General features: G+C 44.4%; 1 protein-coding gene across 1 annotated transcript; it reads left to right on the forward strand.

The window, feature by feature from the left end:
• Positions 1-2,376, forward strand: LOC144715647 (ras-related protein RABE1c-like). The gene is made up of 8 exons (XM_078590606.1): positions 1-293; positions 656-728; positions 843-943; positions 1,044-1,109; positions 1,187-1,284; positions 1,372-1,434; positions 1,856-1,948; positions 2,075-2,376. Exons 1-8 carry the CDS (start codon positions 221-223, stop codon positions 2,159-2,161), a joined length of 654 nt encoding a protein of 217 aa, XP_078446732.1. The 5' UTR covers positions 1-220; the 3' UTR covers positions 2,162-2,376.
• Positions 2,377-13,705: the final 11,329 nt, after the last annotated feature.

Raw genomic sequence — 13,705 nt, forward strand, 5'->3', positions numbered from 1 at the left:
CAAAGAAAAAGCTCGAAGAGGAAGAAGAGAGGTAATTGCGATTAGCGAGGAGGAAGAAGTATAAGAAGAAGTTTCTTCTCTGTTTTCCTGTCTGATTTCTTCCTCCCGCTTTGGAATTCGATTCCTTGGCTGATTCCGCGGAGCCATCTTTCTCGGGGGTGGGATCTCATTCCAGGTTGGGAGTAAATTGATATTTAGGTATTGTTCTTCCGTCGTCTACATGGCTCCGGTTCCGGCCAAGCCTCGGGCTGACTACGATTACCTCATTAAACTTCTTCTAATTGGGGATAGTGGTGAGTTTCTTTTGTTGCGTTTATCTCTCAAGGAGATTCTTTTTTCTGATGCAATTCATCGTGGTATTCCATCTTTTGACTGATGATATCGATGATGGATCGTTAGAGTGCTCATGGGGAAGTTTAATTGTCGATGTTTCGTTTTTATTAGCGGGAAATTTTGGATAAATCGTGGTAAATTTCGTTTACCTGCGGGTATTCAGTCGTTTGACCCTATCAATGGAAATTGATATCGATACTGTCGGAGATGGCCTTTACTCGTTGATAAAGTGCTTAATTTAAAACTCGAGCTTTGGATTTTGTAACTGGAAACTTTTGGAGATATTTTTTATTGTGAAATTCAACCGCTTTGTTTCCTTCAGGGGTGGGTAAAAGTTGCCTCCTTTTGCGTTTCTCTGATGGATCATTCACTACGAGTTTCATCACAACAATTGGGTTTGTTGCCTCTATTTAATTATTTATTGTTGCTTTCCGTTCTCTTGAAAACGTTTTCAATTTCCTTCTGTTCGTTGCAAACTCTTTTTCATAATTTATCATTTTCATCTGAAGCATTGATTTTAAGATAAGGACCATTGAGTTGGATGGGAAGAGAATTAAGTTGCAGATCTGGGACACGGCTGGTCAAGAGCGATTCAGAACAATCACCACAGGTTTTCTCAACTCTTCATTCATTTTCTCTCAATTTTTCTTTATTTTTCTACTATATTTTATTTTCAATTCAATTCTAATTGGTTTTATGTTATTTTGTAGCTTACTACCGTGGTGCGATGGGTATTCTCTTGGTTTACGACGTCACTGATGAGTCTTCATTCAACAGTAACCACAATCTCTTTAATATCTTTTTTCAAAGAATCCTTTTTGGTATTACTCTCTAATTTTCTGGTTATTTTCAGATATTCGTAATTGGATTAGGAACATTGAGCAGCACGCATCGGACAACGTGAACAAGATCTTGGTTGGGAATAAAGCTGATATGGACGAGAGCAAGAGGGTAAGCTTAAACGGAGTTTAAATTTAGGGATATTTATTGATTTGTCTCTAACTATGTACCGGAAAATTTCAAATAAATTTTCTCCAGGCTGTGCCTACCGCCAAGGGTCAGGCTCTTGCAGATGAATACGGGATGAAGTTCTTCGAGACTGTAAGATCTGGGCTCATTAATCTGTTCATCATATTTTTTCTTCTGTTTTTTTTTCATTTTTCTGTCTGGCTTGGTATGATTCCAATCATTCTCTCCAACTTTCTGCGTTTCTCTATCTATAATCTCAGTGATTTGTGTTACAAATTGAATATCTCAATGTTTTTGATGGTGATCACCGAACAAAATTTTCTTCTCCACATGGGTTTCATCACACTCTCTTGTTCCATTTATCTTTCCGAGTTTCTATCTTGCTCTTTCTTTCTCTCTTTGTCTCTCTCTCTGTCTCTATCACTCCCTTTCTCTCTCTGTCTCTCTTTATGTATCTGTCTGTCCCTCTCTTCTCTCTCTCTCTGTCTCTCTCTTGTACTCTAAGTCACAGTTTCTATCTCAAGATTCCAAAGCCTTGATTTGGCTCTTGCAGAGCGCAAAGACGAATCTCAACGTGGAGCAAGTGTTCTTCGCAATGGCCAGGGATGTAAAGCAGAGGCTCTCAGAAAACGACCAAAAGCCGGAGGTGAAATAATAATAAAAACACGATCATGGTTCTAACTTTTCTTCAAATCTCTGCCCAGGGGAAAAAAATCCCAGATCTTTATGCTGTTTTTTCTCGTCTAAATGCTTGTTTAATCTTATGCCATAGGATCGGACGATCAAGATTGGGAAGCCAGACCAGGCTGCCGAAGGTAGCGGTGGGCCCCTCCAAAAGTCAAACTGCTGCAACTATTGACCACCTTTTTGGGAGGTCTCTCTTACAACTCTCGTTTCACACTCGATTGAATCTTTGTCTCTTATTTCCAGTCTTTGAACCTGTAAGCTTAGGTAGACTTGGTCAACGTGTTGACCCGCAATGATCAACGCTTTGACTCTTGTCATGTTTATGGAGCTGTATACACACGTGTTGACTATTCATCATCCTGAGCTAGAATCATCGTTTGTCTGGGCTGGTTTTTATCTTACAAGTGAATATCGTTTTTGCTCAAAATGATAGAAGCTCAATAATTTGAGACAAAAAATTAAATAGCATTTTTGCTCATTAGTCATTGTCCACTGTCCAACCTCTCTGTATGGGATGGTCTTTTGTTCCCTGGCGAGGAGGGAAGGTCACGGTTCAGTCTTGGTCCAGTTTTAACAAAAACCTAACCCTAGACTTGCCATTTGGTCTGGTCTCAGTCCACTCAAGGACTGGTTTGGTGCGGTCTTGGTCCAGTCAGGTTGACAAGTCGATGCCAAAGCCAAAGTAAAAAGATTATGTCATGTGTTTGAATAAAAAATGAAGAGCTCAGAGTTAACATTAAAATATGAACTTGTAAGTATCCATACGAGGAATATTGTCTTATAAGTATTAAGCCAGTCTTGAAAAATATATTATTTTAATTTCAATGGATTTTCCTAATCTTGGTCTCCCTTTCGAGTAAGTCATCTTTCTAAAGCTGGATAGAAAATAATAAACAATTATGGACTGTAATGGTGTCAAAAAAATGGGTTCTAATTAGAGAGGGAGAGGGAAAGAGTAAAAGGAAAAGGGACGTAGTTAGAGAGGGAGAGTGAGTGAGAGGGAAAAAGATTTAGTTAGAGAGGGGGAGAGAGTGAAAGGGAAGAGAAAGATAAAGAGTTAGAGAGTGGGAGTAAGATGGAAAGAGATAATCTTAAAGATGGGGAGAGAGTCACAGGGAAAGAGAGAGGGAGCGTGTGTGAGTGAAACAGTGATGGAGAGAGCATGTAAATGAAAGAAATAGGTGGATAGAAGGAGAGAGGGAGAGGAAAAATATAAAGATAGAGAGGGAAAGAGACAAATTTAGGGAGAGGGACAGGGTGAGAGAGATTGAGAAACAGAGAGTGAAAGAGAGATAAGAGGGTGCAGGGAGAGAGTTAAAGGGAAATATAGAGAGACCGAGAGAGGGAGAGTGAAAGAAAGATAGTTGGGTAGATTGAGAGAGGTAAGTAGAGGGAGAAAATGAGAAGGAAAGAAAGAGAGAGTTAGAGACGAGGAGCGAATCATAGGGAAAGAGGAATATTGAGAGAGGGGGGAGAGAGAGAGAGAGAGAGAGAGAGAGAGAGAGAGAGAGAGAGAGAGAGAGAGAGAGAGAGAGAGAGAGAGAGAGAGAGAGAGAGAGAGAGAGAGAGAGAGAGAGAGAGAGAGAGAGAGAGAGAGAGAGAGAGAGAGAGAGAGAGAGAGAGAGAGAGAGAGAGAGAGAGAGAGAGAGAGAGAGAGAGGGAGAGAGAGAGGGAGAGAGAGAGAGAGAGAAAAGAGGGAGAGAGAGGGAGAAAGAGAGAGAGAGAGAGAGAGAGAGAGAGAGAGAGAAAGAGAGAGAGAGAAGAGAGAGAAGAGAGAGAGACAGAGAGAGAAAGAGAGAGAGAGAGAGAGAGAGAGAGAGAGAGAGAGAGAGAGAGAGAGAGAGAGAGAGAGAGAGAGAGAGAGAGAGAGAGAGAGAGAGAGAGAGAGAGAGAGAGAGAGAGAGAGATGGGGAAGGTCAAGTGGCGTGATCCTAATAGACTTGGGCAATGTGTGGTTTGAATTTGTGCAAAACAAATTGCATGCACATCGCACAAATGATTTCCCTTATCTCCGTAAAAATATTTTTTTTATAAATATAAGAACATTTAAGTGCATAAATATTTAAAGAACCATAATCAGATATCCCCCAAATAGTTAAGCTAATAAACTATTGATTGATGTGATTTAATTTCATAATTATTGGATTCCATCACTATCTAGATAATAATTATAATATTATCCAATTTTTGGGGTATTATGATTAATATTTTAGGAACATTAGATTTAATGTGGGACTTCAGTATTTTTAAAAAATATTTATGACAGATTAAATTTATAATTATTAAATTCCTCTACTACGTAGAGAATGATTATAATATTATCCAGTTTTGGGGCATTATGATTAATATTTCTGGAACATTAGGTTTAACGTTGGCAAGAAATATTTTATAAAATAATTACAAATCACAAATTAAATATATACTTATTCGATTCCACTACGACATAGATAATACTTATAAAATTATCCAATCCTAGGGGAATGATGACTAATATTTGAGGAACATTAGGTTTACAGTGGGCTTGCTACATTTTATAAAATATTTATGAGTAAAAAATTAAATTTATAATTATTGAGTTCCACCACTATGTAGATAATGATTATAGTATTTTCCAGTTTTTGGGGAATTATGATTCGTATTTTACGAACATTAGGTTTAACATGGGCATTCAATTTTTTCTAAAATAATTAAGAATCACAAATTAAATTTATAGTTATTAGATTCTACCATCACGTAGATAATAGTTATAATGTTATTTAATCCAAGGGGAATTATAATTAATATTTTTGCAACGTTAGGTCTCAAGTGGGCATGCAATATTTTGTAAAGTATTTGTGTCCCAAGTTAAATAAACAATAGAAATATCTTTACAATATCTAACATGTTTAGGAACATTAGATTTAAATGAATGTCAATTATTATTATTATTTTTATTGGCAAAAACACGGGTTGGGTACATCCAACCCTGCAGTTATGCCCGTAGACAGATCCAGCCGTGCCTTGGATGCCACCCAGGGGGGTTTTATATATAAAGTTAATTGTTTATTAGTGTTTTAGGCGTGAAGCGAGCATATGCCAAATTAATCTCGGATCCCACTGGTCCACGCCCATGTGCAGGAAAGAGAAAAGATACATAAGTGATACTTGGCAGGTATTCTAAGAAGGTCACTCGTTTCGGCGTGTCTCCGGATCCCCCCACGGCGGTGATGATGCATGGAGTGTGTGGAGCTCTCCCCGCCATAGAGAAGTGTCGTCGATGAGGTGCGTGGCGGGAACATTTATAAAGCGGGAGAGCGAGCGCTCCGCCTCCCGCGCTTCATGCAAGACGCCAACCGCGGGGCAAATCTCTAGGAGATATATGTGTTCGAGCAGGAGTATGGGGAGCCGGCATAGCAGAGTTGATGCGTGGAGTGCAGCCCAACCCGCCATCCGCAGATGTCAGTGTTGAGGTGCTCGGAAAATTCGACGATAATGAAAGTGGGTGAGTTCTCCTGCCGTCATCCCTCCATGCAATTTGCCACTCTCATGGGCTTTCCTTTGATAGTGTGCGACGCATGCGAAGAGCCGGCAAGCCAAGGCATTCCACACGGTAGCATCCACGAGCTGCTTGAGCGAGTTCCTGCTAAGAAAAGAAAAAGGAGGTAGGGGTACGTGTGTATACTGCGTGGTTGGCAAGAGCATCCGTTGTCTGATTTCCCTCGCGTAGCTGGTGATGAACACTATGTGTGCGAGGGCGGCACCGCATGATGTCTTGCCAGACCTGCTGAAGTCGCCACTGGGAGCATTTACTTGCACGAAGCATGTCAACTAATACCTGCGAGTCTGATTCTACGATGATATTGTAAAGGTTTTGTTCCTTGCAAAAGAGTAAACCATCACGTATCACCATAGCCTCGGCTATTGTATTAGTCTTAATGCCATAGAAGGACGAAAAAGCAAAGATAATACTCCCTGTATGGTCACAGAGGATACCACCCCCTCCAGCTGGACCAAGATTCCCTTTGGCCGCACCATCCACATTCAGCTTGAGGGTGCCGATTGGCGGTGGATGCCAACAAACAATCTGTAGCCGAATGCGGGTAGGGGCGAGGGTCACCCAGATGCCCCAAGAGCGAAGGAGGTCACATGCGAGGGCTGAGATGTGGGCGCGAGGAGGTATAAGATGGTGGATGCGCCATATCCATATCTTGACTCGTTCCATGATATCCAAGGCACGCATGGGAGTACCTGCAAAACGAGAGGAATTTTGCCCTTTCCAAATCTCCCATAGTAAGTAGGCTATGGTGATGTGGAGGAAGGGGCTCCATTTAGAACGTGTTGGCGAGAGATACATCTTGCCAAAACACTAACGGTGTGAGAATAGGGGAGGTACCTAGGATTGGACGCCAATTATGTGTAATTTAGCGCCAACAGTCTACAATTGTCTCAGTATGGAAGAAGATGTGCTCTGTAGTCTCAATCTGCGGAGATGTGGGGCAACAATGGCAACACAAACTGAGGGAGTGACCAATACAGATCACTCAATCATCAGTAGGGAGACCACGATGCAGGAGTCTCCATAGGAAGAAGGAGACCCGAGTAGTGATTGTCGGATGCCATATGCAACGACCCCAATGCTCCAAAGAAGATCTACAAGAGTAGGATCTGTCAAGGGTAAGCGTCCAAATAGCACAATCGTGAGTAGTCCCAATGGCAATACGCCGGGCCTAGGATAAAGTCTCTAAGGGGAAACCATGCTGCTCCCAAAGGTTGCGCGTGTTGCCCGTGAGCAGTAGTTCTCTGTCAATCGAAGATGATGTGGTTCGAAGTGGGGATGGCAGGCTAAGGGTGCGTCAGCGAGCCATGTATCATACCAGGCGCTAATCTTGCCTCTACTGACATGCCAGCGTGTGACTTTGGCGATCTCTAGCCAATGTCGGTGCCAAATCCGCCATCAATGATGGCCCTGAATATCCAACTCTCTACAAGCCCACTGGCCATATTTCGCTGAGATGAAACTCCCCAATGGGGACTGCGTGGTACACATTCACCACACGAGCTTCTTCTGAAGCATGTTTTAGATTTCATGAAGCCGTCTGATCCCTAGGCCGTCCTCGTCTGTCGGCCGACAAGCTTTCTCCTAAGAAATCCAGTGGTGGCGATTCTCTCCCTTGAGGTGACCGGACCATAAGAATCAGGCACACAGTCACTCCACAAAGCGTAGGACTGTAAGGGATAGTGAATGGACCATGAGGGTATGTAGCAGAATACTAATGAGGGTGTGTCGGATAAGTTGGATGAGTCCTCTAGGGGATAGAAAATGAAGTTTCCATCCCTCAAGTTTCTTTCTCAATTTGGCCAATAAGGCATCAAAATAATGATGGCGAGCTCGTCCGAGAAAGATAGGGCATCCGAGATAATCGAAAGGGAGGCATCCTCGAGAGTATCGAGTATACTGTTGGATAATGTGAGAGCGCTTTACAGTGGTGGAAGGACCAACCATAAAGGTACTCCTTGAGGCATTAACGAGTTGGCCAAAAGCCACTCGTACGTAGTGAGGACACTCATAAGTTCCTTAATGGATTTTTTAGATCCATTGAGGAAAAGGATGGCATTATATGCAAATAGTGAGTGCGAGAGGATCGGGCATCCCCTTTTCATTAAATATGGTTGGATGAGGCCTTGGGCAATCGTTCGTTTGAGCGATCGACTAAATACCTCCTCCATCAATATGAAAAGGATGGGTGAGATAAGATCACCTTGTCGTAGACTTCTCATGGGCGTGAAGAAACTAGTGGAGTTTCTGTCCACTAGGAGAGAGAAGTGGTTCTCTCTAATGTAGGCATCAACGAGATCGATGAATGCATCGGTGAACCTAAAACGACGTAACACCTGGGTAAGGAAATTCCACTCAACTCGATCAAAAGCCTTTTCCATATCCAATTTGATGATGACATTCAAACCTCGAATATGATTGTTTAAGGACTGGGCTATCTCATGAACTAGCATGATACTGTCGTGGATCTGTAGACCCTTGATAAAGCCACACTGTTCAGTTGAGATAAGTCTATCAAGGAAGGTCCCTAGTCGATTTGTAATGATCTTAGATGTAACTTTATAGCATACATTACCAAAACTGATAGGGCGAAAGTCCTTAAATGAAACATGGTTTTCCACTTTTGGGATAAGCGCCAAGAAAATGGATTTCCAATTTCGTGGTAGAACTTTGCGTGTAAATACCTCCTTGATAGCAAGCACCAAGTCTGTGCCTACGATATCCCAACATGCTATATAGAATTCCGCTGAGAATCCATCTGGACTTGGAACCTTGTTCCTACCCAAGGAATAAACTACCTCCTTGATCTCTGCTCGCGTAGGAAGGGCTGTGAGTAGTGCGTTCTCCTGGTCGGTCACCAAATGGGGAATGGAGACGAGTAGGTCCTCACTCATGGCAGTCAGCTGTGAGGAAAGGTGCAAGCTATAATATGGAATGCCTGTAGTCGCTAGTTTGACGGGGTCCTGATTATTCATTCTTAATAGGGTTGTATAATTAGGACGAGCTCTATGGCGAATCGAGGCATGAAATAAATGTGTGTTTCTGTCACCTTCTCACAGCCATTGGATACATGATTTATGGAGATATAAAATCTCCTGTTGTCTCATAGCATCCTCAAGCTGCTCGCTAAGCATAGTCTTGCGCTCTCCCGCGTCGTCTATCCAGCCATCCTCTAGTTGTCACTCAATAGCAGCTAGCTCCCTCTTGAGTGTTTTGACTGGTGCATTCACGTCTCTGAATACATATCGATTCCACCATTTCACCTGGAACTTGATGTTCCTTAGTCTATAACTGAAGTTCTCAAGAGGCGAATCAGAGATCGTTCCTTGCCAGTGACTGTGCACAAAACCTTGAAAGGCTTCATGCTCTAGCCACATAGCCTGGAATTCGAAAGGGAGGGCGACATACACTAGTAGTAGAGTCCGGAAGGAGCAAAAGCGGTGTATGGTCTGAGTAGTAACGTGGAAGTATCTCGATGGTAAGGATGCTGTTACAAAAATAGCGGGCGAGCCGCTCGTACATACGCGCATCTGCCTGGCGCTCATTGCACCATGTCCACTTCCCACCTATAGTGGGAGGCTCCACGAGGGAAGCGTGGGGAATAAAGTCGTTGAACGATTACATAGATCGTGCCCTAGGCGAGCGGCCTCCCTAGCTTTCACTGACTGCACGTATGCAATTGAAGTCCCCCGCTATAAGCCAAGGGAGATCAACAAGTCTCGGATGGATCTCGATATGTAGGGTGAGTTCCTCCCAAAGTGCTTCCCACAGTAGATGTCTATGTGAGGCGTAGAGGACCGTGAGCGTGTATGGCTTCGGGGAGTACGGTACTACAAAAGTGATGTATTGTGTCCCTTCAGCAATAAATTCCAACGAATAATCTCGCTTCCATAAAAGCCAGACCTTATTCGAGGAATGACAGTAAACATGATCAATTCCGAGTTTCCTCGTAATAGAATAAGATTGATCCGGTGTAAGCATCGGCTCAATAAGCCCAACTATCCCTAAGTTGGGCTTATTAATCAGGGCAACGAGGTGTGACAGGGTTAGAGGGCTGCCTATCCCTCCACAATTCCAAATGAGGCTTGGAATCATGAGGCTAATGGCTCGCGTGACACACCCTCAATCGGGTTATTATATATACGGTGTGTAAAGGGGGCATTCAAATAATGTCCTGGAGGGGGGAAGGTATCCATGTCTGAATCCTCAGAAAGAGAGTCATCATCCTCCTCCTCTCCCGTGGAAGCGTGACCACTAGTGCCTCCACCAGTATCCTCAGAACTAGTGAGTAAAACTTGACGGTCAGTCAAGTATTCTTGTCGCTCAAATGGGATATGTGATGGATGGAGCTCGGGCAGGGAGGTGAGTATATCGGGTGGGGGGGGGCATGTGGCTAGGAGAGGATGGTGGGATAGGGTTGTGAAAGGGTGGAGGAGATGGAGGGGATGAAGGTGGAGCTGGGGGTAATGGAGGGGAGGGGTGGGGAGGTGTTGGCCGAGGTGAGCGGGAAGATTTAGGCCGGGGGGTGACGAGGGGCGAGAGGAGATATGGAGGGGCGATGAGGGATGGGGGGTTGTTGGGCGAGGGGATGGTGATGGATGGGATGATGCATACCGAGGGATGATGTGGGACAGGGGGGTGTAGCCCCATAGGTGCTAGGGATACTAGATCGACTCTGCCCGACCTCCACATGGTCTCTCGTATCAGGTCTTTCTGGTCTGTCCAGAAGGGCAAAAGCATTTGAGGTAACTACGGGTGCACTTACCTCTTTACCTTTGCCCGACCAGTTGCTAATAGAAGGGGCATCCATAGCCTGTGGTAGTGATTGGGGACGCTTATCATCGTCCTTCTTCAACCACTGTGAAGTTGTAAGGGAAGGCTTAGCCGGTACAGGCTTAGCCGACATAAAATCCCGAGGTAGGGGAGGGAACACACTAGCCGCACCCTGGGGTGCGAGTGTGGGGCGTGTAGCTGGAGGCGGTCTCTAGTTAGGGCGACGCCGTTGAGTGGTGGATTTCACCTCTACTATGTAGTCATTGTAAGGCAATGGAGGAAGAAACTCTTCCGTGGGGGTTGATGTGGTCTGTGTCACCTTTTGGCGACACGTGTAAAGAGTATGACCCAAAAGGGTGCAGTGTGTATAGAATCGTGGGAGGTTCTCATACACTATGGACTGACAGGTCAACTCATTTCCATTGCGAATGAGTATCATGCAATGTATGGGCTCTAGTAGATCAATCTCTACACATACCCTCGCATATCCAGGGCGGCTGAATAGATGTACGTCTTTGTCAAGACATATGAATATTCCAACAACATTAGCTAAGGATTCCAAAGCAATTGGCATGAAGAGATGCTGTCGTAGTCCACGGAAGCTTATCCACACCTGGACAGAGTGAGGGCCATGATCTTGTGAGCTGCTCATCTACTCGGTCGCCATCCATCGATAGGTGTGCATAGTGGAGCCATTGATCGTCCATATGGTGCGGCTCCAAGCCTTTCTGAAGTCAGCTTCCAACTGGAAGCGAATAAAAACACTCCGATGGTTGTGTTGATGGATATTATGTGGCCGTCAAGTCAATCACACATTCCATGTTTATTTAAGTTCATTGAATACAATATTCACGTTCATTATTATTTCGTGTGATATTTATAATGAAATCAATGAATACGTGCAATGACTAAGTGAATTATGATGAGATCATAATACATTGATCACTGGTATTTAAACATGTATTATAAATATTCCTATTCGATGGATAATCGAGATAGACATCAAATTATCCAGATTGAATAACACTAGATGATCCTACTTATACGATAAGTATAGCTCATCCTATAGCTATTAGTGTGGTTTCATTAAGGACAGATTGTGGGTGCTCTTTGGAAAAAGAGTTCACTAAATTGATCAGTAAGAATCCCTGAATGGTTTATAACTAAAAGTCCATCACGTTGATTCAAGTCACGGTTCTATAAGTGATCCATTGACCTGAGACACCAAGGATATCTCGTGAGTGGACGACTACGTTTTGACTATGACTTACGAGCCTCTAATCATGGGATTCTAATAAGTTATAGATTGGATGTAGTAAGAAGCTTACGGAGATGATTGAGTGGTCAAGACGGGATCATCTGTCCTCGGTATAAGAGGAGATTTACTCGAGGAAGACGATGTAGAAAAATCCTTGGCCAAGGTAGTGAGGATATTGGAGAAGACGTTCTCCAATGATCCCCATTACGCATCAGTACTAATCGAATGACGGATTAGGGTTTGACGATAAACCATATTGTAGGTCGTTCGAGAGTCTCACACGGATGATGGATTATACATATACGGTAATCGATGACGGTAAAGGTTCCATGAGAGAGTTCGAGACTACTCGGTATCTTCTAGATCACGAAGTGTAGCTTGGCACCCCACGGGCTGGAAACTTAACCTATTGATTGGGTTAAATCGATCCTTATTTAACTAATATATATGTTGATACAGTTAATTAACGTTATTGGGCCATTAAAGTTATTAACTAGAACGATATATGGGCCTAGAGGGTCACACACACACAAGGCCATAAGGGCATTGATGGATATATTTTACTTTAGAGGGTTTTTGAGAAAAACCTTAAGTGAAATATAAATAGGGAAAGGGATCTCATTTGAAGGACCCATGCAAGCCTAATTTTAGAGCCTCTCTGCTTCTCCACCCTCGTCTCCACTCATCTAAGGAAGAGTGTCTTCATGGTGAGGAGATCTTCTAGATCTTCAAGAAGAGTTGATGAAGAAGACGTGGAGATCCAAGCGCCGAGTGATCGCGTGGATACTTCTAGAGGCCGAATGCATGAACGGCTTCAGAACGATCTCGGAGTGGCAAAGTCAAGGGTCAAATGAGTTCCCCAGAAGGTACACTCAGTATGTTGATTTTAAAGATCGACTGTGAATCGATTGACCATGCTTCCGCATCCATGGAAACATGATTTCCATGGACTAACCAAAGCATCGAACCCAACATATGTGCCCGAATAGCCACCGAACCCAGAAAGTTCCTTGGCGCTCAATATACCCTCATGATGTTATCAAAGAGGGGACGCTTCGTAGCAAATCGCCCAATCAAAGTGTATGCGAATGGTGCTGCCATTCATGTGATCTCCTCATTGGAGAATGTAACTTCTCTCACGCCCTTAGAGTCAGTATAACCCTTCTTCGGTGTCGTGGCATCGTATAGAAGGGGAATCGTAGTCTTCGGTAGTAGTTGGATGGTAGTCGTATGTGAAGGTCCCGCCACTCACATTGCCCAGGTGATCGATGGTAGTGGTCCAGGTGGTTGTCCTTCTAACGTAGAGTCGCGCTTCTCGTCCTCTGTGATATGTGCTGCCAGGCCAATAGGTCCCAATCTGGGTGGGTCAACTCGATCAATAGTGGCCAGATCCCTGTCCAATCCCGAGGTAGAATGGGGGGTGCCACCCTTGTGGGAGACACCAAATCAACTTTGCCCTTATGGGCCAAGCCCTCTTGGACTGGCCTAGGTAGGTCATCGCCAAGCAGATCAGTGGTGGTTGGGATGGCCCGGGTCAGGGTGGGCAGGGCACCAAGTCGACCCAGTCTAAAATGTCTGGCACTACATCCGAGTCGGTCAAGTCTACTCGATCGGAGTCACCCGGGACGACCAGATCGCTTGAGTCCTCATTTGCCCAAGCAGAGTCAGCCGGGTCAACCCCGTCGAGCCCAGCCGGTTCAACCAGATCAATCCAGTTTGAGTCGTCTGGTTCAAACCTGACCAGGTCAACCGAGTCAACTCGATCCGAAATGGCCCGGACGATTGGTTTGGATCCGCCTGGGTCAATCGGATCGGCCCGTTCCGAATCAGTTGGGGCGACCAGTATGGGCCTAGCTGGGTTGACCAGGTCGACCGAGTCGACTCAGTTTGAATCGGTCGGGTCGATTGGGTCGACCGATCAGATTTGGCTGAGTTGACCAAGGTGAACTCAGTCGAGTCAATCGGGTTGACCCGGTTAGGGTTTGCCGGGTCGACCTCATCTAACTTGCCCGAGTCGATCAGGTCGACTCGGCTTGAATTGGCCGGGTCGATCGTATCGAACCCGACCGATTTGATTAGGTCGATCAGGCCAGAATCGGTCGGATTGACCTGATTGACCCGGGCCAAAGGAGCTGAGTCAACTCAGCCAG

Source organism: Wolffia australiana, chromosome 19 (genome assembly GCF_029677425.1).
Source record: "Wolffia australiana isolate 7733 chromosome 19, ASM2967742v1".
In the NCBI taxonomy this organism is placed as follows: domain Eukaryota; kingdom Viridiplantae; phylum Streptophyta; class Magnoliopsida; order Alismatales; family Araceae; genus Wolffia; species Wolffia australiana.

Coding starts and splice junctions, on each gene's coding strand:
- LOC144715647 (XM_078590606.1), top strand. CDS start 221: ATGGCTCCGGTTCCGGCCAAGCCTCGGGCTGACTACGATTACCTCATT. Junction 944..1,043: donor ATTCAGAACAATCACCACAG/GTTTTCTCAACT, acceptor GTTATTTTGTAG/CTTACTACCGTGGTGCGATG. Junction 1,285..1,371: donor ATATGGACGAGAGCAAGAGG/GTAAGCTTAAAC, acceptor AATTTTCTCCAG/GCTGTGCCTACCGCCAAGGG.